Source organism: Hemiscyllium ocellatum, chromosome 24 (genome assembly GCF_020745735.1).
Source record: "Hemiscyllium ocellatum isolate sHemOce1 chromosome 24, sHemOce1.pat.X.cur, whole genome shotgun sequence".
Lineage (NCBI taxonomy): Eukaryota > Metazoa > Chordata > Chondrichthyes > Orectolobiformes > Hemiscylliidae > Hemiscyllium > Hemiscyllium ocellatum.
Window position 1 is genome coordinate 33,040,375 of NC_083424.1, and position 24,486 is coordinate 33,064,860.

Sequence of the window (24,486 nt, forward strand, 5' to 3'; positions counted from 1 at the left end):
TTTAGAAAGGAGGAATTTCTTCAGCCCGAGGGTGGTGAACCTGTGGAGGCTAAGTCATTGAATATATTTAAGGTAGAGTTAGATAGGTTTCTGATTTGTAAGGGGATTGAGGGTTATGGGGAGAAGGCAGGAGAATGGAGTTGAGAAACATATTAGCCATGATCGAATGGTGGAGCAGACTCGATGGGCTGAATGGTCTCATTCCATTCCAAAACCTTATGCACTTATATACTCAATCTTTCTTCATAAAGGTAAATCCTTCATCTCAGGAATGAGTGAACTTCCCTGAAGTTACTAAAGCAGTGATATATTTTCAAATAAAGGAGACTAAAACTGTAATGCGTACGTAATCTCCCTTCAGCCCTGTACAGCTGCAGTAAAACGTTCTTATTTTATATTCTGTAAAACAAAATAAATAATGGCAGCACAATGTGCAACACACTCGAGCATGGAACATAAACCAAGAGGTACAATTTGCAGCTCATTTTTGAATCTTTAATTCAAGAAAGAGTGACAGATCCAACATTGGGATTAAAAGCTAAAGTAAAACACTTCCCAGAAATCAATGCACCACTTTCAATTCTCTGTATAGATCAGTATTTAATTTTGTCCAAAACAGATGCAGTTGAAAAATCTAAACTTCTTTTAAATTAATTATACTTCATATATGTAAAAATGAGAACACTGAATTGAATGCCAATTTCCTCAGGGCACTCTCTATGATAAAAATGATTCTGACAGTGTAAAGAAGTGCCCAGTATAGTCTGCGTTTAAGTTCAGGACTGGTAATGTGGCCACCCTCAGCCAATTAAACAAACAGACAGTATTATTTAGCAAACAGTATTGGGGTACTCTGGCTCAGTTGGCAAATAAAATGTTCAATTAAATCATCTAAGTAGTAAGTTGCAATGAAGGAGTATTCTGGCTTCTGAATGTGTCATGAAGAATGATTGAAACATAAGCGATGAAAACTTCAGTTTATTTGGAAATGAAACAGCAGGACAAAGACTGTGAAATCAATCAACTATTACATCATACAAATAGAACAACTCACTTCAAAACTTGGGGACTTTTAATTATTTGTTCAACAAATTTGATATCAACTAGACAAAAGTGAGGACTGCAGATGCTGGAAATCACAGTCTAGATTAGAGTGGTGTTGGAAAAACATAGCAGGTCACACAGCATCCGAGGAGCAGGACGCTGCCTGATCTGCTGTGCTTTTCCAGCACCACTCAAATTTAACATCAATCCATCCCAATTATCAACAGCATTACTGAAGCTCGGCATTTACCAAAGATATATTTTAGGGGAAAAACTGAAGTTCTGAGATCACCTTTTTTGTGTAATATGACCAGCCCACACTTCAGAATTGAATAAAACTACGTGGCCTGTCAATTAATTAAGATATTCACAAGGAAAGAGACTAGAAAGTGTCTTGCAACCTCGGTGCTCCATTGTCATCTTTAATCTTCATTGCACAGCATGCTGCCAAGTATTGTCAAAAAGATGAAATAGAGCTGAGATTTCTCAGGATCAATGACAAAGAAATCTGAATTCAAAATAGTCTAAATTGTACTAATTACAAATCCTCAAAATCATATTTGTGAAGATTCTGACTTAAACTAGAGATGGGGAAAAAGAAAAATGATCCTCGGTCTTCAAGCTGAGAAAAAAAGCTTGCAGTCAAAAATACAGACAGATTTATTAATTCTCTTTCATGTTTGAATATAACATAACTTTTTTTCAATTTCACTTCAATACACAAATAACCTCAATGCATAACATGGTGCCATTCCATTTAATTGCTGAATGTCACTTTCGTTGACAATACTAGCTTCCTTAATAGATCAGAGATCTTTGATGTATTCAGTTGCATTCGAGCTCAAAAAAAAGTTGAGATTTTCCATCAACTTCAAACATACCAATTAACTGAAGATTTTACTTCAAAACAATTTAGCCAACTTTTGAAATATTGGCTTGTCATAAAACCAATTGCTAGATTTTTAAAAGATTATTGTCTTGTAATTTATGGACTGTTTTGAAACTTTTACAATTCCAGAAATAGTCTGTAACCAGATAAAAGAATCCTCACTTGTTATCCCAAAGGCTCAGCTCAATAATCCACAGATAATCATACAGACAGGAAGGTCCTAGCACTAATCTTCAGTCCCTGCTGACATGTCTGCTAATGGAAGGAGCTAAACAGCTTAATGGTGCAAGGGAGGGAAAGACAGCATAAAGCTCAGTGCCGAGTCATGTGATGAAGTGAAGGAAGGGGAGGATAACCAAGATGTCAGATATGAAAGAACGCAGACTACCCAGAGGAGCGCAGAGATAGAGAGGAGTAAACCATGGCAGTGCATCAGCTTCGGGATATCCATTTTAATGATACTGCAATATGATGATGACTCAGCAATGAAAGTATCCTTTCAAAGGCAGGTGAGACTGACAATTGGCTAGAGAAGGAGATTTTTAATAATGTACCACTGTATACAAAATGTAGTTCAAGATTAAAAAGGATGAGTATTGCCATAAATAAATGCTGCAAGGATCAGTGACTCCAGGCCTAATAGTACAATAGAAATACTGGCCTGCATTTTAATGAGGCATACCAAATATTATGTTAAAACATATACCATGACTACTAAGTAGATGGTCTTTGATTGCTACAGTGAGTTGCAATTTAGAAAAAGGAATGAGAGGAATTTCTCCTGTCTCCTGGTGTTACTTACATTGAATGACCAGGGAGACTGCACTAAAGTGCATACAATCATGAAACCATGCTGCCACAGGAGACCTTCCAGACAAAATGTGTTTTATAACTTCATAACTTCCTTCTTTTGTACTCTCTGGTCCTAGTTAGAAAGCATAGGGTCGCATACACAGTAGATGTATTTGGCAGGTCACTGGACCAGTAGTTCAGATACCCAGGTTAATGCTTTGGAGACATGGGCTCAAATCCCACCATAGCATATGGTGAAGTTTAATTCAATAAAAAAAATCTTGAATTAAAAAGAGATAGTCTAAGGAGATCAGTAACCATTGTCAATTGTTGGAAAAATAAACCATCTGGTTCAATAATGTTATTTAGGGAAGGAAACCTTCACCTGATCTGGCCTACATGCAAGTCCAGACCCAAATCCCATGTGGCTGACTTCCTGAAATGGCCCCAAATATGTCACTCAGCTCAAGGAGCACTATCGGCAAGACAGTTAAAAACTCACCCAATCACAATCCATAAGCAACTTTTAAAAATCACCCATCAGCATTCTGTGGTCAAGAGGTGACCTGGCCTGTCAGCAGTTTCTTGATGTTTTTCAATGTATTTCTGATATCATCCTTGTGAATACTATTGCAACCGTTCATGTTTCTGTAGCTTATTTATAATATGACAACCAGAACAGTACACATCTTTTCAAGTATGATCTAACCAAGATTTTATATGGGTTTGAGAGAACTTTCTTACACTTCAATTTTATCCTTCCAGAATTAAGTCTCCTACTTTGCTTGCTTTTTTTCATGGCCTTGGTAACTTGTGATGGACCTTTGAATGATCAGGTGTATTCATACTCCAAGATCCCTTTGTTCCTATACTCACTTAGGCTTGCAACATCCAAGTAATAAAGTGACTTCCCTGCTCTTTCTACCATGATTCATATCTCACATTTCTGTTAAAATATATTTGCCAATTAATAAGCTTGCACAATAGGCAAATAATATCTGGAATAATTGACTAATCTAATCAATTTGGTTCCATCAGCAAATTTAGAAATTGTGAATGCCAGAATTCAAATTATTATTATAAATTGTGAACAGCAATAGTACTAATCCTCGACTAACAGCACTCATCTTCTGTCACTCTGAATAACTATCCTTTACTCCCACTCTTTGTCTTGATGCCATCTAGTAATGCGTTCTGCCATTGTGTCCCAACACCACATACTCTTGGACCTTTTTCAATATTCTACTGTGGAGCACCTTATCAAAAGGCCTTTTGAAACTCCAAACAAAACACATTTGCTGCATCATCACTGTCTTCTTTCTCCATCACCTCCTCAAAAGTTCACTACTGCTGGCGAAGTAAGATATTCTCTTTTGAAATCCAAATTGACGATTCATGTTTTTTTTTCTTCTGTTCTAGATATTCTTTTACCTTCTTCTTTAGTTGGGATTCCATTATTTTTCTCATTACCTATGTTCAGTTCTGGTCCCCATCAGTCCTCTAGCACTACACATTTTTTGTTTTAAACAAATTATTAAATGAGCAGTAATGCATCTCATTATCTTCTCCTTAGAGTCTTTTAAATAACTGTTCACCCAGATGATGAACGAGATAAGTGCATTAAAGTTTTCTTTCCAAAAAAACCCGACTCATTGAATTAAATATACTTGAGAGTATATTTAATTCAATGAGTCGGGTTTTTTTGGAAAGAAAACTTTAATGCACTTATCTCGTTCATCATCTCATCACTCAGTGATGTGTACTTGTTTCATTTTTCTAGTAAATATTGAATCAAAGTGATTCTTTAATATTTCTGTTATATCTCTAATGTTACTTGCATTATTAATGTCTTGACAGTCCATTACTATATTTTTATTGATATGCACATAAAATATTTTACAATTCTTTGGTCCTCATTAATTCATTTTCATTATTCCTCTTTGCCTTAATTTTTTTTTATTATGAGGCATACCTCTGCTTAAGAAATATCTCTTTCCTAAACCCCAGTTGTTCCCTTATATCTTCATCCGCTGGTGTTGAGTTTGTTCTCTTCTTTTAGTAGGACATATTTTTCCTGGACTCTCTTAAACAGCATTTTAAATGCTTCCCATAAATTGTTCTATATTGCTCTTTGCCAACATTATCACTTATTTTCCTCAGGTTCTAGTGAATCTTTCTTTTTTGTGCTTTTTCCACACTGGATTAGAATGCTCACCTGTACACACTGTAGGAACTCTATTCCTTTACCCTCTATACCTACCTATTCTATCCCATTAACATCAGGGTATTGAAATGCCCCAAGACTATTAATTATGGGTCTTACTCAAGTTCCTTACTTGCAAATTTATTTCCCTACCTTCCACAGTTTGCTCATCAGGAGTTAACACCTATCAAATGTGATTAATTACCTCAAACGTCTGTCCATAGAGATCCTATTTTTGCTTATTGTGGTGTATTTTCCACTGCCCATGTTATCCCAACTACTCTTTCTCCCTTTCTTTCTTATTTTATCCAAAATATGTGGCAAGACTGAATGTAGCATTCAGAATCCCAATTTTTCAGTAACCACATTTCATTAATCCCTACATCTAGTTCCTCCCAATGCATGATAACCCTCCAGTGCCTCTGCTTTATTTCAGGCACCATTTTATTGCAAATACACATGTTAAGATGAAATTCTATTAAGAATGTGTTAACATATGATTAAACGTGTTGTTAGACTTCTGTTCCACAACTCTATTCATTCTCTTGCTATCAATGCCCTCCCTTACTTTGATCTTTACAAAATCCACCTGCCATGTTTTGTTTACATTTAAGCTACCTATGTTTCTTGTTGATCCTTCATCATCTTACTACTTTAAAGCCATCACCACCTCTCTATTTACCCTTTCTACCAGTCCATCTATCCCATTGTAATTTGGGTCAAGTACAGCTCCTTACTGCACTTGAACTGACGTCTGCATTTCATTAGCCAAGTGTTAATTGATCTGACCTGATCCAATTTGTACAAAGCTCACCCCACAACCCAGAGACTCCTACTTTCAAGACTCTGCTTTCAAATTCAATGCATAACTCCTGATGCTCTTGCTTCCTGTCCCCACTAATATTGTTTTGCTCCAAGATGGAACAGAACAACTGGATTTACACTCTTTTTCCAAATTCCTCCCAGCATTTTCCTGAGGAATATTCCTTAATTTGACACTAGTTAAGCAACAAACACTTTGGAATCCTCATTCTTTGCTGCAGAGAAACTATCCATCCTTAATTACAGATTCACATCTATTACTACGTTTGTATTCTGCGCTTTCCAGTTCTAGACAGCTTTCTGAGCTACTGTATCTTGATCTGCATTGTGATTCATCCATGCAGTCTTTCTCCGAGTGGGTATATCGAAGCTGTTGGATGGGACCAGGGTCTGCAGGATTTCCTTCCCAACCTCTCCTAAATCCCAGATACCAAGTTCCCAATAGTCCTAGTTTCAGTTTACTGAATCAGATGTTTTGCTCTAGAGAAAATCTGTACTCTGGCTCAAACAGTCCAGAAGTTCCTCCACTTCTCCAAACTCACCCTCCAGTTCAATGACTATGAGCCAGACAGTTAAGAGATGAAGACATTTACTACAGATGTGATTGTTGGGGCCAGTCAAGATATCCTCAAATTCCCACAGCTAGTTGTGGAAACTCTCAGCCTATCTAACCATATTCTAGATAAGCTTTAAATTTTGTTTATTTCATGAATTAAACATTTTATTGAACAATTATGTGCAGCTATATCGAACAGTTTAGTTAGTTAAGCCACCTATTTAATATAGGACTCACCTGTCCATAGTTTAAACTATTGCCCTTTGAGAGAAAAAAAATCTTAAAACTCATAATTGAACAAATCACCTTCCTGCTTACTTAATCAGTGTTCCAGATGTCAGCTTTGACAGCCTCGTGCTTCCTCTTTCAGACTGGTCCTTGACTGCAAAAGACAGATCACTCCTTCCCAGGCTGCACAAAATTCCCTCACTCAGCAAACTCCCCTAGTTAAGCAAGTACTCTGCTAAAGTCATACTAACTTGCTCTGGCCTTTTGCAGAAGCAAATAATCTCCTGTATTTATCCCTATGGAAATTCCAAAGACTTGAGACAGCCCCTATTAACTAAGTAATTCAGCTTATTTGGGAAGATAGAAATCAAAGCCAAATTTACTTTACTCTTGTATTTACAAGCCCAATCTTGAGCTCTCAAATATTTCAGAACATTATTCACTCCAACAGGAAGAACATAACATGAATGTTGCCGAAAGGGGAGACGTGTTGCCAATGCAAGAATACCAAATTTCAAACAAGCACAATGTTTATACTACTTTGCGAAAAGGAAGAATACGGTGGTATTGTTTGGCAAGCCAACTGATTGCATGACATGCTGCCACAGATGATGCAACTGGGCATTACAGACTCTTACATACCTAGGTTATTCAAAAAGGGTGCAAGGCTGGAACATATTACTTTGTATTATTACAGGGGACGAAACGTTTGCAACAAAAACTTCCAGCTCGGCGAACAGAACCACTACAACATATTACTTTGGTTTGTACAGAATAAAGTCCCTACATCTGAACGTGTGCTGCTTCTATTATGTGTGAATAAGCAATGTCATAAATTTTAAAAACAGGTTAAGGAAGCCATTTCACATATCGGCTGTGTAATCATTAAGCAAATAATATTTTCCACTCATCAGGATGTTGTATCCGTCTTAAAAAAAAGTTCTGCCTATCACTCACAACATTGCTCAATCATTAGATTGTATGGATTTTTAGTGTCAGTGTGATGCCAGACATATAGGCTGCACATTCCAATGTTTGGCTGATTAAATTAAACCAACTTGACCATACCCAACCAGCCCATTTACAAAAACTCAAAACAAAAATGTCTACTGTTAGATACATATACATATACACACACACAGACACTTGTCAACAATGACATACAGTCATACAAAAGGAACACACTCTCAAAACACAAAAGATTATGTTTAACCTTGGCTCTATTTTTAAATTATCTAAAAGTTGAAGAAAACCGTAGTTCATTGGTGCTGTCTCCAAGAAAATGCCTTAGCCAGAATTGACCTGCCCAACTAATCACATTTAAAAAGCAAAACATTGTGAATGTTGAATTAAAAACAGAAAGTGCTGGAGGAACTCGGCACATCTGGCAGCATTTGTGGAGAGAGAAGCAAAGTTAACATTTTGAGTCCCATGACTCTTCTTTAGCACTCTTACACCTTTTTTTGTTGTTTATATTGTCATGACTGCTTGAAATTTCACATGCTTATGTTTGTTTGATGAATACAAGTTTCATTAACATATCTTTCCAGTGATACTATGTATTTTATTAGAAAACTATTTACGAAAAGTATCAATTTAACTTCTGATCACCATTAAAAGCAAATAATGCTGGGAGATATACTGTATTTAGGTCCATTATTTTCATAATAGCTTCAGAAAATCCATTTGCCCATGCCCATGGAACAAACCAGGACTTTTACCTCTATTCCCTTAATGCTAATAGAAATCTCAACCAACTCCCTGACAAGTAGCTAAAGGAGGGAGCATGACTTCAAACTATCTGCTGAAACATCATGAAGTCATGAAGCCAGAGGAGCCGACACTACTGTCTGGGAAATCAATATTTCCAAGTTGGGATTCTTCAAGTCAACTTTTGGCACTGGATTGGCATCATGGAACACTGCCAATAATTTGTATCTACCAATCCAGGAAGAGTTCTTGGTGCTAAAATGAGATGGTTAGGTCCACTCTAGACAGGAAAAGAAGGGAAACTTGCTGATGGAAGGGTTAATAAGGGGTGGGGAACATTAATGAAAACAAGTTTGGGAAGCAGTTCCTCAGATTTATTTTATGATTTGTTAATAGTTAACAGAATTCAAACACCTACCTTTTCTCAGAAAAAAACTGTTAATAAATTACTCCACCACTTGAAAGGCAGTTTATAATCATTTATCTCTTATCCAAAATTTATTTAATCTTACTCCAAGATTCTAAGTTAAATATTTTCTTATTACAAGAAACCTCAACTGTATGACAGTGCTTTGACCTCACAGTAGCCCAATGTTTCAACACTCTCCAACAATTCCTCGCTTTCCAGCTCAATTAAATGTTTCTCAAGAACAGCAAAATGTGTTATTTCTATAAGAGTTCTCTGTAAAAGGTTTAAGAATCACAATTAGAACTAGGAGTGGCACAGTGGCTCAGGTGGTTAGCACTGCTGCCTCAAGGCACCAGGGACCCGGGTTTGATAATACTCTCTTGCGACTGTCTGTTTGCACATTCCCCCCTTGTCAGCATGGGTTTCCTCCCAGTGCTCCAGTTTCCTCCCACAGTCCAAAGATGCGCAGGTTCAGTGGATTTGTCCTAGTAAATTGTTCATGGTTTCCAGGGATGCATAGGTTAGATGGTTTAGCCATGACAATTGCAGGTTTAAGGGGACAAGCTCAGGGTCTGGGTGGGATACTCTTCAGAGGGCTGGTGCAACTCAATAGGCTGAATGGCCTCTTTCTGCAATGTAGGGATCCTATGAATTTGTATAGCGGTAAATATTTAAAGTGTGTTTTGCTTCATCTTGTGCTGCTAAGTTTGGGTTTTTGTATCTTACAAAAATCCAGCTGAAACTGACAATTCTAAAACCTTTAAAAAAAAGCCTCAACGCCTACTAATTTACGTGAAGGCTTAAGCAATCTCAGTGGCAGACAGTGAAAGATCAGAATACAAATAAAGTAACTACAGGAGCTTGTAGGCAGAATCCACTCCCCCACCCCGCAATCACCAACATTCAGAATGCTAGAAACTGACGAGATGACACAATCATTCTACAAGTTTTAGCTCTTAAAATAGCAACAAAATGACACACTGGCTGATTAGTCAAAGGCACAGCAGTGAACCTGCCTTCTGGTAACTTGTCACTGTGTCCTGTATGATCTCTAAGAGCTTGAAATATGTAAGGTAGCATTGAAATCAGAAGTGAAAATAGTTTAAAAGAAAATAAGTGGCTATGTTTCCAATCGGTTAAAATGGGGTTTGATTAGACATTAATTAAGTAATATTATATCATGTAAAAACAAATTGAACTGTTCCTTTAAAATAGATTTTCTACTTTCATAGTCATTCACAATTAAATGAAAGGTTTATGGAAAACTAGTTGTCATCTTTGCACTTTACCATTAGCACTGGGCATTAAAACCTCAGTTAGTATTGTAGAAACAGAAGAGGAGAGGGAGAGAGTGACAGCCATTGATATCAAGGTCACAGAGTGTGGCCTCAAGGAGCACTAGTAAAACTGGGAATAGGAATTTGGGCAGACTGTCCACTGGTTGGAGTCACACCAGGCACGTAGCAAGTGGCTGTTGAAAGTCAGTCACCCCAGCTCCAGGGCACCTCTGCAAGACTTCCTCAGGGTAGCGTCTTCAGCCCAACCACCTTCAACTATTTCAATGACCTTGCCTTCAACATAAAGTCAGAACAGGGGATGTTTACCAATGATTCCACAATGTTCAGGACAATTTGTGACTCTTCAGATACTACAGCAGTCCATATTCAAATAAGCACAACTTCAATAATATCCAGGCTTAAATTGACAGGTGGCAGGGGTGGGGATGCAATATGGCAGCGACCCAGCAACTCTGAGTCTACAGTGCTCCTCCCAAGACTTGGGCAAAGTGGGTCACCCACCCCCACCACACTCACCAAATCATTTAATTAAGTAAAAACTATTTGTAATTAGTTGTTTAGTTTTCAATTTAAACAATTTAATCTCCAGTAAAAATGACTAAAGGGAAGGGAGCCTGCAGCTCTCAGCAAGCAGGAACCCCTCCCCCACCCTCTCCAGCTGCAGCAGAGGCGCCCGCAGCCGCCCCGGGGACTTACCTACGGTGGTGAGCATCGTGGAAATAATCTTCAAACTCTACGCGAAGATCGACGCTTTCATTGAAGAATCCAGAAGCCGATGGAACTCACTCTCGGCCGCGCTGCAAAAGCACAACCGAGACATCAAGGAAATCGAGCGCCGAGTCAGAGGGGCGGAGCTAAAGGCCGCCACCTCCGAAACTACAGCACAATCGGCCTTGGATCGGATCCGGACTCTCGAACAGGGAGTCTGGTCCTTAGAGAATCACACCGACGAGAATTGAGGTCATCGAAAAAATATTCATTTGCTGGGCCTTCCCGAACGGGAAGAGGAAGGCCAGCTTACAGTGTTCCTTGAACATTGGCTTCCACAGCTTTTAAATCTGGAGGCTGGATCAGGCCAATTAAGGGTGGAATGGGCCGACCGGGTTGTAATACCCAGGCTCGGCTCGAACCAGCGCCCCCGCCCGGTCCTGTTCCGGCTGCAAAGCTATAAGGAGAGGCAGATACTCTTAGAAGCCTCCAGAAATTTTGGAAAAGATCCCCAAGCCATGATCTATAAAGGATCCAAGATCATGTTATTCCAGGATTTTTCCCCAGCTCTGGTCCGAATGAGGAAGGCGTTTGATGAAGTAAAGAAGTGTTTAAGGGACTTAAATGTTCAGTACTCCTTGCGCTACCCAGCGACACTACGCTTTAACCATGAAGGATCTGTGTATAACTTCGGATCGCCAGAAAAGGCCAAAGAATTTTTGGACTCTGGGATAAATTATAAGAGTTAATTGATGTTGGTTTGCTTTCCCCCCCCCCACCCCCTCTGGTTTACACCCCTCCTTTTCTTTATATATTAATCCACTTTATTTTTTAACCTTACTGTTTAATATTATCTTGGGGGGTGGGGAGAGGGATTTATTTATTTGTTCTCTACTTAACTATTTTCTCCCCCCCTTACATATATATAGGCCGGGGGGCTAGTTAAGGTTGGTGGGGGGGGGGGGGGGGGGGGGGGGGAGGTGTTTATCTCATTCTATTTTATCTCTGTCTATAGGAGCGGGGTTGTTTTTCCCTTGTTATTTTGTACTATTATATCTAATTATTGCTTGTTGAGGCTGTAATTTTATAGTTATATATGTTTATACATGGTATTAACATTACCAAATATATCCAGGTGCTGGGGTTGGTGGGTGGGGGGGGGTAGGGTGCTCACTGTTAACTCTAACTCTGTAGTATATTTGAATTTTCTTCATCCTATTAAGGAGCGCCTAGGTCAAGGGTAGGGCACTGGTTGGGAGAGGATACGATGGACTTTTGGAAAGGAAGTGATACCCCCTGGGGACAAGGGGGAGAATCTCCATTTATTTATATTTATTCTTTTTTTTAAAATGTAGAAATAGTTTCTTATTATACTGTAAGAGTGTGTCAGGGAGCCTTTATTTTTGGAAATTTTTATGTTGTCTATTCTCAGGATGTTCTGGATAGGGTTTCCCCTCCTGAGGGGTCTCGGATCTGCCCGGACGATTATGGTTGATCACTCGGTTAAGTGGTGCACTTGGAATGTCAAGGGGAGTAAAAAGGAAGAAAATATTATCAAACCTCAAGAAAGAAAGGGTTGATATAGCTCTCCTACAGGAGACACGCTTATTGGATGAAGAACACTTGAAATTACGACAGGGTGGATTTGATCAGGCCTTTTTTTCTTCTTTTAGCTCAGGGGAGTGGTTATTCTTATTCGGAAGAATTTCCCTTTCAAAATCCTAAATCAGATAAAAGCCGAATCTGGACAATATATTTTGATTAAGGCCCTTATAAATGGAGAGGAATATGGGATCTTAAATTTGTATTGTCCCCCAGCACATCCTTTTAAATTTATAACGGAAGCCTTCTCAAAATTGATGGCTCTCGGTGCCTGTCATACAATTATAGGGGGAGACTTTAATTGTATTATGGATCCGGATATAGATAGGATTCCCAAGAGTACTGCAGGAGTATCTCCCAGATCTAGACAATTGGTGAATTTGAACAAAGAATTAGGATTAGTAGATGGATGGAAATGCCTTCATCCACAAGGCAGAGATTTTTCTTTTTACTCCAATCCACATAAATGTCATACCAGAATCGATATGTTTTTTGCCCCCTTGACCTTTTTAAATTCCATATCATCCTGTAAAATAGGCAGTATAGCAATTTCCGATCACGTTGCTGTATATATGGAAATCAAGGCGAGGAACAATGAAACATCCCCCCGGCATTGGCGTATGGACCCTTTCCTGATGAAAGATAGTAAATTTGTAAAGTACTTCTCTCAAGAATTGAAAACTTTTTTAGAAATTAATTCAGGTACAGCTAGCAACCTATCACTGATGTGGGAGACCATCAAAGCTTACGCACGAGGTTTGATCATCTCATACTCAGCGACCCAGAAAAAAATTAAAGGGAGAACAATAGCGTCAGCTTGAAGCTCAATTAAAAGCGGCTGAAACAGCATACGCTGACAGACCTTCTATTATCAAATTACAAAGGATTATGGGCCTTAGGACAGCTCATTACACCACGCCTACCCAAACGGCTAAGAGGGAAATATTGTTGGCAAAACAAAGGTTATATGAATTTGGCGATAAACCCGTTAGATACTTAGCATTTCTTGCAAAGAAAAAGAAGCTCCCTCAAACTATCACATCTATCAAAGAAAGTGCGGGTATTTTGACTCATGATCATAAAAGGATTAACACAATCTTTAGAAAATTTTATTCTGATTTATATAAATCACAGGATTGCGAAGACAGGACTAGGAGGACGCAGTCATTTTTTAAAAACCTGACCTTTCCGGATCTAACTCCGGAACAGGTATTGGTCTTGAATGTTCCCCTAACACTCCAAGAAATACTCGACGCAATCAGGCAACATCAGAGCGGTAAGGCACCTGGCCCAAATGGCTTTCAAGCTGAATTCTATAAAGAATTTACAGGAATATTGGCTGGAAAACTTATGGATATGTATAACTATTCATATAGTCAGGGCTGTCTCCGGCCTTCGCTGAAAGAGGCGACTATCTCTCTTATCCTTAAAAAAAGGAAAGGACCCAGAAGATTGCCCAGCATACAGACTAATGTCCTTGCTAAACGTAGATTTTTAAATCCTTTCTAAAACGTTAGCATTGAGGCTAGAAAGGGTATTGCCACACATCATAAAGGAGGATCAGACGGGGTTTATTAAGGGCTGTAGATCATCCAATAATGTTGGAAGGATTTTGAATGGTGATTCAAGCCTGCCATCAGGGAAAGATACCAGGAGTAGTAGTCTCTTTAGACACGGGAAAGGCATTCGACAGGGTTGAATGGTCATATTTGTTTTACACATTGGAAAGGTTTGGCGTTGGAAAGGTGTTTACCAAACGGGTCTCAAACACTGTAAATAGTGATCCCAAGGCAGTTGTGATTATCAATGGATTAGGCTCGGATAGCTTCAGTGTGGATAGGGGCTGCTGTCAGGAATGTCCTCTCTCGCCATTGCTATTTACACTAATAATTGAGCCACTAGCAGAAGCTATATGGGCTGACCCTAATCATAACAGCCCTGAGGATTGGTATAGGTAAACATAAAATTACCCTTTATGCAGATGATGTTCTTCTATTTCTCAGTAATCCCCTGATGTCCGTGCCTCGCTTAATCCAAGTTATTAATACATTTAGTGTATTTTCAGGCTATAAAATTAATTTCTCAAAAATCAGAGGCTATGCCAATGGGTGGCCTTGCTAGAATATCCCACTTATTGGACGGATCCCACTTTCCCTTTCGGTGGTCCCTGGAGGATTTCTTATATTTAGGCATTTTTATTACCCTAGTATTTGGTCAGTTATACAAGGCTAACTTTGTGCATTTACTGGAAAGGATAAGGCAGGACCTCCAGCGATGGGGAGACCTTCCAATTTCCTGGCTAAGTAGAATAGCACGTATTAAAATGAATGTCCTGCTCCGTCTCCTATACCCTATGATAATGCTTCCGAGGCTGGCACTACGTAAATTATATGGCTGGTTGGGTTCCTTTATCTGGAATCATAGACAACCCCTCATTAAGCTGAAGAAGCTACAGCTTCCACAGGCAAGAGGAGGATTGGATTTCCCAGATTTTAGGAAATATCAGTTAAGTTCCCTATTAAGTTACACAGCTGATTGGGTCTTGTCTGACCCGCAATCAATCTGGCTGGACATCGAGGCTTCTCAAGTAAAATGCCCACTTATTAACCTCTTATTTTCAGACAAGAGGAAAATCATTACAGACCACTGTAAAAACCCGATAATACTAAATACACAATTAAAGCTTGGAATATAATGTGGCAAAATGAGGGCAACTCACATAAAACATCCCCCTATGCCCCGATAGTGGGAGCATGGGGGTTTCAACCGGGGCTTACAGATGCCACTTTCAAACTCTGGAGATCCAGGGGTATCTCCTGTTTAGGGGATCTGTTTAAAGAAGGCGTCCTGATGTCTTTTGAACAGCTGCGTCAGAAATTTGGATTACCTAATGGAGACCTCTTTCGATACTTCCAAATTCGAGATTACATACAGAAGAAGACTACGTTATTAGGTAGTCTTTATAAATCAGATAGAGAACATAGAGTGCCACGGCCAATGGGGGTATCTTCTGTCAGCACTATTTATAATTTATTACAAGATGAAGTATCGGGAGATATGGACAATCTGCTTAAAACATGGGATCAGGATTTGGGACTGGAAATATCATTAGAAATATGGAATGACATTTGGGAAAATGCCAGAAGAATCACCATCTGCAACAGAACTCAGGCCATTCAGCTGAAGATACTTTATAAGTTCCATATAGCACCAGATCGATTGGCAAAATTTAAGGCAGGAGCATCTCCAATGTGTCCTGAATGTAAAATAGAGGTGGGCACTCTTGTACATTGCCTATGGACCTGTCATAAGATCCGTAGATATTGGACTAAAGTAGCAAGTGCTCTGACAGAAATCTTAGGAACGGAAATTAGAGTGGACCCTGTATCTCTCCTTTTGGGCTTTTCAAACTTACCCTCCCTGGATATGCACGGGAAGAGATTATTTTCTATTCTCTCTGTGCAAGAAAAAATACTTTGGTAAACTGGGTGGCTGAGGGCCCCCCTGGACTTTCGAATTGGCACAGAATAATCATGGAATGTATTCCCCTTGACTTCCTTACAAACATGGTGCACCAAAAGACTGCATTATTCCATAAAACATGGCAGCTCTTCTTGAATTATATAAATACAGATATCTCGGCCATCCTAACGAGGGCTTTTATTTAATTGAGATGGTGAACCTGGCTGGTCCGGGGCCCCTTGGGAGAGGAATCCCACATGAATACGGGTTTTGTTACGATTTCATGTTAATACATGCCAAGCATGTATCTCACTACCCAATTTGTGTTATCCGTCGGGTTTTTTTTTAAATCTTATTTGAATAATGCAAGAGACTTAATTATACACTCTGGTTAGTTGTAGGTTAGATTAGTAGTTAGTTAAGTTTTGTTTTTTTTTCTTGGTATTTTTTCTTTTGTTAAATTTTGGTAATTATTTATTTAAGATTTAATTGTATATCAATGTTTATACTTGGGTTTTTTAAATATTTTGTAAACTTGTAAAAATGTTAAATTTTCAATAAAGATATCTATTTTTAAAAAAACTGACAGGTGGCAAGTAACATTTGCTCCACACAAGTGCCAGGCAATGATCATCTCCTATAAGAGGGTGGAGAGGATGCAAAGAAGGTTTACCAGGATGCTGCCTGGATTGGAGGGCTTGCCTTATGAAGAGAGGTTGAATAAGCTCAGACTTTTCTCTCTGGAGAGAAGGAGGAAGAGAGGACGTCTGACCGAGGTATACAAGATAATGAGTGGAATGGATAGAGTCAATGGCCAGACACTTTTCCCCAGGACAGGATTGACTGGTATGAGGGGTCATAGTTTTAAGATATTAGGAGAAAGATAGAGAGGACGTCTATTTGCTACAACATTACTCCATTAACATCTTCTTAAACCCCACTACTGGATCTCAGGGCCCATCTAAATAACAATGATGGATCATAAACCAAAATCAAATATTAATGAAAATAGGTACTTGGCTTTACACAAAATTAGTTCAGTGCATGATCGCAATAGGCTGAATATTTAGTCCCCAGAATCATACTTATTATCAGGAGCCAGAAGTGACATATTTGACTTTATTACGGCTCATGTTAAACACCTCCTTCTCCAATATTAACCCTTGCATAACCATGCTTTAAACAACATCTCACTCCAAACACTTTTATACATACCACTATCCTATCTCTTTTGTTTCTTCCCCCTACTCCTCTATCCCAGTCTCTTACTTCACTCATTCAAGTGGTCTAGAAGTTTCAAAGTTGTTCCAGAGCATGTTGTCTGTTGACTGAAAAGGTCAGTTGCTGGAAGACTTTATTTTGAATTTGACCTTCATTAGTCCATGAACTACTTCTCCATTGGGGGATTTTTTATCTCTCAGATACCCTTCACAAAGGATGTTGCTTCCACCAAACCTAGTTGCCGGTTCTTTTCTGGAGGACCCATAATCTCCTGAATGCTCTTTTTGGAAGATGACTGCTCTGTTGAAACAAGTACAGGTTTTCTTGCAGTATCTGGGCTTTTAGTTGAGGCAACTTCTCTTAAGCACGCCCTGAATCTTTGGATGTTGGTCTGGCTTAATGCAGGCTTAAAGCAGCTCAGATCCATTTTGTTCAAAAAAGATTTTTAGTTTCAATCTGCTAATAACAGGTGTGTTGAAAGACATAACTCTCAAACTTAAAGTGAGGAGCTTAAGTTGAAAGCTTTCATTCATCCTCTGTTCCTGGGGAATTAGACATTTTCACAACCTCAGTGATGGTACAAACATATTACTGCTTACTTATCATTATCACTGATACAGATCACTATTACTTGTAAGACAAAAAGACCAAAATTTGTCATCCAACATCAAACCCAAAGTTGTGTATCGATTTGTTCAGCAGACTGTTTTGTTGTTTGAATAACTTCAGTTAAAGGTTTGTGCATGAACCCAAGTGGGTTGAAAAGTTCATTTCTGTTCTTTCCTAATTGTTTCTTCTGATAAACTTTGCTAAGTTTTGTTCTTTGACAGTTCTTCTTAGGCGATATTAAAAATGGAAAACATTTCCTTAACACTTGTAAAGTCTGTGGTTTCTCTTTGTTGACAAAGACGTAATTCCCTTTTGCCAAAATGGGTCACCTTCAACATTTGTCTTCTTTTTGGGTTCAGTCTGGAGTCTAAGTAGTCCAATTATAGAGGAACCTCAATTATCTGAAGGACATGGGTGGGTGGGCAGTATTTCATTCAGGATGAAATCGGGACCCTGCAATCTTGGCGGATGATCCAATATTTGGATAATTGAATGCCAGATAATAGAGGTTCCTCTATATACCCTTTATTTTGCCCTTTGACCACTTTGACAATAACCATTTCTGGACCAATTGTTTGTTTGGAACTAACTGAACTCCTCCTGCTATCATAAATGTTGATGTCAAGATCTGCATGCAGATTCAGAAGTGAGAAATGTTCATAGCAAATTACACAAATGTTTTCATTAGCTCTCTTAGCTCTGTGTTACAATGTTACTTGCAGCTTATCTTTGCTCTTCAGAGTTACTCATTTGTGTCATCTCTGTGGTATAATTTCAGTTTCTCGAGTCATTGTAATTTATGATAGGACACAGAACTGCAACTGTATAGAGCTTAAAATTAACAAGAATGCTCAGTGACATACACAAGCTCTGTCAAACTTGGGTTGGTTGAATCACTCATTTCCCTCGGAGTGCCCAAGGTATCTTTCCGAGGAAGAGGTTCTATACATTCACCTGACATTTGGCTAACCAAAACGGTGTCCTCCTTATGCATAATTACTAGAAGTGACCTACAGTTTTCTGGTAGCTGTGGTATTATTTTGTCATAGTTGGGCATTGCTTGTTGTAGGGAGGCTCTTTTGTTCTACAATTTTGATACTGATTCTCAGTATCTGCTTTTCATCCTACTCATTGTGTTAGCTTGCCACATTTGTCTGTAGTGTGGTTTTAAAGTGGATAGACACTGTTAGTCTCCAGTGACAAGACTGTCCTCCTCACAACTGTCAACAGGTCTACCTGGTTTCTGCTTGTCGAACAAATTGAATAGCTTTCTCCAATGTCCAATGATACAGACTATGATCAGTCTGACAACACCCATCAATAATTCGTACATTCAAAAAAAAGTGTCTCTTATGAATTCTGATTTCAAACTCCATCACACTTCCTAAATAATCTGAAGAGATTATCAAAAATATATAGATATTTCCCTGGACACTGAGCTCTTCTGTTAAAAGTTCTCTTTCAAAAATCTTTTTCAAGCTCATCCATAACATGTTTATTTACTACCTTTAGTGCAGACACTTGCCCCAGAAAAATAATGCAAAGTTATCAGTCATTAATACAAAGTGCCTGATTAATGTAATATAGTCAAACGAGCAAAAAAAAACTAGAAAAAGATGATCACTGACACAGATAGGTGAACAAAGTTAAAAATCACACAACACCAGGTTATACTCCAACAGGTTTAATTGGAAGCACACTAGCTTTCAGAATGACATTCCTTCATCAGGTGATTGTGGAGGGCTCAATCGTAACACAGAATTTATAGCAAACATTTGCAGTGTGATGTAACTGAAATTAGATATTGAAAAATTGATTGTCTGTTAAGCCTTTCATCTGTTAGAATGCAGTGATAGTTTCACTTCTTTCATGTGTAAATCACAAAACCCTTCTTTTTAAAGTTGCATTCTCAGGTTAGCTGCTAACAATGGTGATAGCTAGACAATATGTTGAAGGTGTTGACCCCCTGTGTTCTCTGGCTATGACCTGATGTTTAGATTGATTCTAATCTAATAAGTGAGATAACAGTGTTTTACATAAATTCATGCAGTTTTTGAGCTCAGAGTTCTACATGAATGCATGCAGTTTTTGAGCAAAGTACAATGTAACTCTGCAAGTACAAATTCACCACACAAAATATATGTGTGCATGTGGGTCTTTGTCTGTCTGTGTATGTGTATGTCTGTCTGGAGTGGGGGTTCTGAGTGAGTGAGTATGTGTGCGGGTGTAGTGAGTGCAGAGTGTCTTAAGAATGTGTGTGTGTGTGTGTGTGTGTGTGTGTGTGTGTGTGTGTGTGTGTGTGTGTGTGTGTGTGTGTGTGTGTGTGTGTGTGTGTGTGTAGTGCAATGATGATCACCTCTAATGTGACATGAACCCAAAGTCCCGGTTGAGACCCTCCCTATAGGTACCGAACTTAGCTATCAGCTACTTTCCTCTGCTGCCTGTCCCGAAGTCCACCTTGGAGGATGGTCACCCAAAGGTCCAAGGCTGAATGTCCTGGACCACTGAAGTGTTCCACAACCAGGAGGGAACCCTCCTGTCTGTTGATTGTTGTGTGGTGCCCATTCATCCGTTGTTGTAACCTTTGCTCGGTTTCCCCAATGTACCATGCCTCCGGGCATCCTTGCCTGCAACGTACAAGACAGACAACGTTGGCTGAGTCACATGAGTACCTGCCATGTACAAGGTGGGAGGTGTTCCCATGCGTAATAGTGGTATCTATATCCACAATCTGGCACGTCTTGCAGGATCCACCATGACAGGGTTGTATGAAGTTGTCCCGAGAGCCAGGCAGTTTGCTACGAACAATGATCTGTTTGAGGTCAGGCAGTTGTTTAAAGGCAAGTAGTGGAGGTGTGGGGAAGGTCTTGGTGAGGAACTCATCCTCATTGATAATGCGTTGCAGGTCACGAAGAACATGGCGTAATTTTTCAGCCCCTGGGAAGTACTGAACAACGAAGGGTACCCTGTCAGTTGCAGCACGAGTCGGTCTCCTGAGGAGGTCATTACGGTTCCTTGCTGTGGCACGGCGGAACTGGCAGTCGATGAGTTGGGCATGGTACCCCGTTCTTGTGAGGGCATCCTTGAGTACTTCCAGGTGTCCGTCACGTTCCTCCTCATCTGAGCAGATCCGGTGTATGCATAGGGCTTGTCCATAGGGAATGGCTGTTTTAATATGCTTTGGGTGGAAGCTGGAGAAGTGTAGCATTGTGAGGTTGTCTGTGGGTTTGCGGTAGAGTGTGGTGCTGAGGTGTCCATCCTTGATGGAGATGCACGTGCCCAAGAATGAGACAGACAGTCGAGAGTAGACCATGGTGAGTTTGATGGTGGGATGGAACTTGATGTCACTGTGTAGTTTTATCAGTGAATCCTCGCAATGGGTCCAGAGGAAGAAAATGTCATCAATGTACCTGGTGTACAATGTTGGTTGGAGATCCTGCATAGAGAAGAAATCTGGTTCGAACCTATGCATAAAAATGTTGGCATATTGGGGTGCAAATTTGGTCCCCATGGCTGTTCCGTGTGTCTGGATGAAGAATTGGTTGTCAAAGGTGAAGACGTTATGATCAAGGATAAAGCAATGTATAATTTCAGTTACATCACACTGCAAATTTTTGCTATAAATTCTGTGTTACGATCGAGCCCTCTACTATCACCTGATGAAGGAGCGTCGCTCCGAAAGCTAGTGTGCTTCCAATTAAACCTGTTGGACTATAATCTGGTGTTGTGTGATTTTTAACTTTGTACACCCCAGTCCAACACTGACATCTCCAAATCACAGGTAGGTGGCACTGTAAGTAATGGAATTGCTTGCTTCCATCTACAAACAGATGTTAATAGATGAAGTGATTCAGGAAAATAATGACAAATAGATTTCAATATAGGCAAAGATAAAATCATCCACTTTGGATCTAAAATAGGCTGGAACACCATGCTTTCCAAACAGAAAAAGTAAAGGTTGAAAAGACTTGCAGGTCAGAAATATGAATCATTAAAAGTGTAACAAATAGATATAAAGCAATCAAAAAAGGCTCATGGAATGTTAACCTTTATATGTAAGAGTAACCTTTATATGTAAGGCACCCGATGTGGCCTCCTTTATATTGGGGAGACAGGCCGCTTACTTGCGGAACGCTTCAGAGAACACCTCTGGGACACCCGGACCAACCAACCCAACCACCCCGTGGCTCAACACTTTAACTCTCCCTCCCACTCCACCGAGGACATGCAGGTCCTTGGACTCCTCCACCGGCAGAACATAACAACACGACGGCTGGAGGAGGAGCGCCTCATCTTCCACCTGGGAACCCTCCAACCACAAGGAATGAACTCAGATTTCACCAGTTTCCTCATTTCCCCTCCCCCCACCTTGTCTCAGTCGGTTCCCTCAACTCAGCACCGCCCTCCTAACCTGCAATCTTCTTCCTGACCTCTCCGCCCCCACCCCACTCCGGCCTTTCACCCTCACCTTGACCTCCTTCCACCCATCACATCTCCATCGCCCCTCCCCCAAGTCCCTCCTCCCTATCTTTTATCTTAGCCTGCTTGGCACACTCTCCTCATTCCTGATGAAGGGCTTATGCCCGAAACGTCGAATTTCCTATTCCTTGGATGCTGCCTGACCTGCTGTGCTTTAACCAGCAACACATTTTCAACCTTTATATGTAGACAACTAGGATACAAGGAGAATAAAAATAAAATCGTGCTTTATCTCCAAATCTCTTCTTGGATCACATTTCTGTGGTACAATGATCAGTTCTGAACTCCATTAATAAAGGAAGAATATTTTGGCATTAGAAATAGTATAGCATTGCTTTACCAGAATGATCCCTAAACTCAACAGTCAAATAGTTTTTTGTGCAATCTCTCCTCAGCATTGTTTTCCAAACTTAGATGGTTACAGGTAACACAATTGAGGTTAAGATATTAAAAAAGGGATAGAAAAGCTATACTATAATTACTGCAATGTTTAACTTTGTTCTTTCTTTCTACCTTGTTCTGAAGATCTGTACCTAGGTACTTGTACCTTGTGTGGCGACATTATACAATTTTCACTGTACCATTGTACTTTAATAAATATGACATTAAAGTCAAAATCAAGAGAGAGAGAAGTCATTTGGTGAATATTCTAAAATTTAAAACCAGATCTTTGAGTGTGACATGAGGAAATACTTCCACACAAAAAACAGGGTGGCTGGAGTTCAGAAATCTTATCTGCAAACAACTGATGCCAAGTCAATTGCGTACTCCGTTTCCAAGATCAATAAACATCTTAAATTTAAAATTTAAATTTAATAGGAATTGCACAAATGGAAATTACGGAGTTAAGTCACAGATCATCCATAGTCTCGCTGAAAGATGAGACAGGAATAGGAGTAAACAATTTAGCCTCTCCAACTTATGCTCTTAAAAGGAAATCCTAAGAATACCTTCAGTGACTGTGAAGAAAATCGAGTTAGTCATGAAGAAACTAATTATTCAGTTAAGTGAAATGTTTGAGATCATCAAGCTTTTCTTAACCATCTGTATTTACAGTGTACAGTATATCATAGCTTAGCTGAGTTCAGTTTAAAATCACTCTAGTTGAACACATTTCAACCAGCAGATGGCATGCTTTTTACGTGAAAGTAAAGATAAAAATAAAGTTGCCAGAGCCTTATTACGCCGCACAGATGCTCTCTCATTGTAGAGAGAATGAGCGGGAGCGAGAGCGAGAGTTAAGTGATGATGGTTTAACCTGAAGGTCAGGTGAGGGGAGAAATTGAGAAGGATAATCCTTCACGGTAACTTCAGTCAATGCAGGAATTGAACCCAAACCGTTGGCATCGCACTGCTTCGCAAGTCAACTGCCCAGCCAACTGGAGTGCAATCACTGGTGTAAATGTGGGTAAATCAGCAACCAATCAGCATACAGCAAACTCTAAAAATATCAGTGTGATAATAACCAGACAGTGTAATCGCTTTTTTGATGTTGACTGAAAACTAGATAACATTCCTAATTTTTCTTCAAAATAAGTGTCATGGAATCTTTTACACCCATCAAGAGGACAGAAGTGGCCTCAGTATAACATCTCCAATATTCCCACAGTTCTGCACTGCTGTGTCAACTCTGCTTTTTGTGCTCAGATCCTCGCGGCGGCTTGAAGCTACAAACATTTGATACAGAGGAAAGTATCATCTACCGACACCAGTTGACAACTCAATCGCCCAGTTTAGGCCAATCACACATGCCCATCACTTACATTTACACCAAAATCTGGAGCAGTTGCACTCCAAATGGCTCCAATGCTGGCTGTTGCTAACATGGCTTCAACAGCATGAATACCGTTCGGCAGGTAACCTGCAATTAAATGAAAGAACATTTAGAATTAAGAAAAAAAAAGTACATAAAACTATTATCTAGAAAAAACTCATATCGCAGCTTTTGCGGCCTCCATGTTCTAATAGTTTTATAGCCAATGCATTTCTTTTGAATCATGACCAGGTGTTATGTGAGTAAATATAGTAACTTACTTTGGCAATCAAAGATAGCACACATTGTTATAAATGAGCACATGACTAGTGCCACTTCTATCTGAGCAATCATACAATGGTTTAATAACTTATATAGATGCCAGCATCTCCAGTTTTACAGTAGTCCCTCAGTATCACACTAATAGAAAGGACAGCTGAGACTGTATGTTCAAGTCCTAGATCAAGGCTTCAACATGTAACAATCTAACAGAGATGTAAGCATGCTATTATTTCAACCAAGATGACAATTATAAATGAGAACCACATTTAGTTTGGATAGCCACTGCTCGGCAATAATTTGAGCCTTGCTACAATTAAACTTTGAGTAACGACCCCTGAACAGCATCACTAATTCATCCACAGACATCTGTGTGACATCTCATTACTGAGCAGATGCCACTCAATGGATAAGTTTCTAAA

At 39.4% G+C, this 24,486-nt stretch overlaps 1 protein-coding gene across 1 annotated transcript in view; it reads right to left on the reverse strand.

Moving 5' to 3' along the window:
* aacs (acetoacetyl-CoA synthetase) overlaps positions 1-24,486 on the reverse strand; it is a 152,591-nt gene that overhangs the window by 88,826 nt on the left and 39,279 nt on the right. The window contains exon 5 of the mRNA XM_060844006.1: positions 23,796-23,893. Coding sequence (XP_060699989.1) covers positions 23,796-23,893 — 98 coding nt within the window. The remainder of the gene's footprint in view (positions 1-23,795; positions 23,894-24,486) is intronic.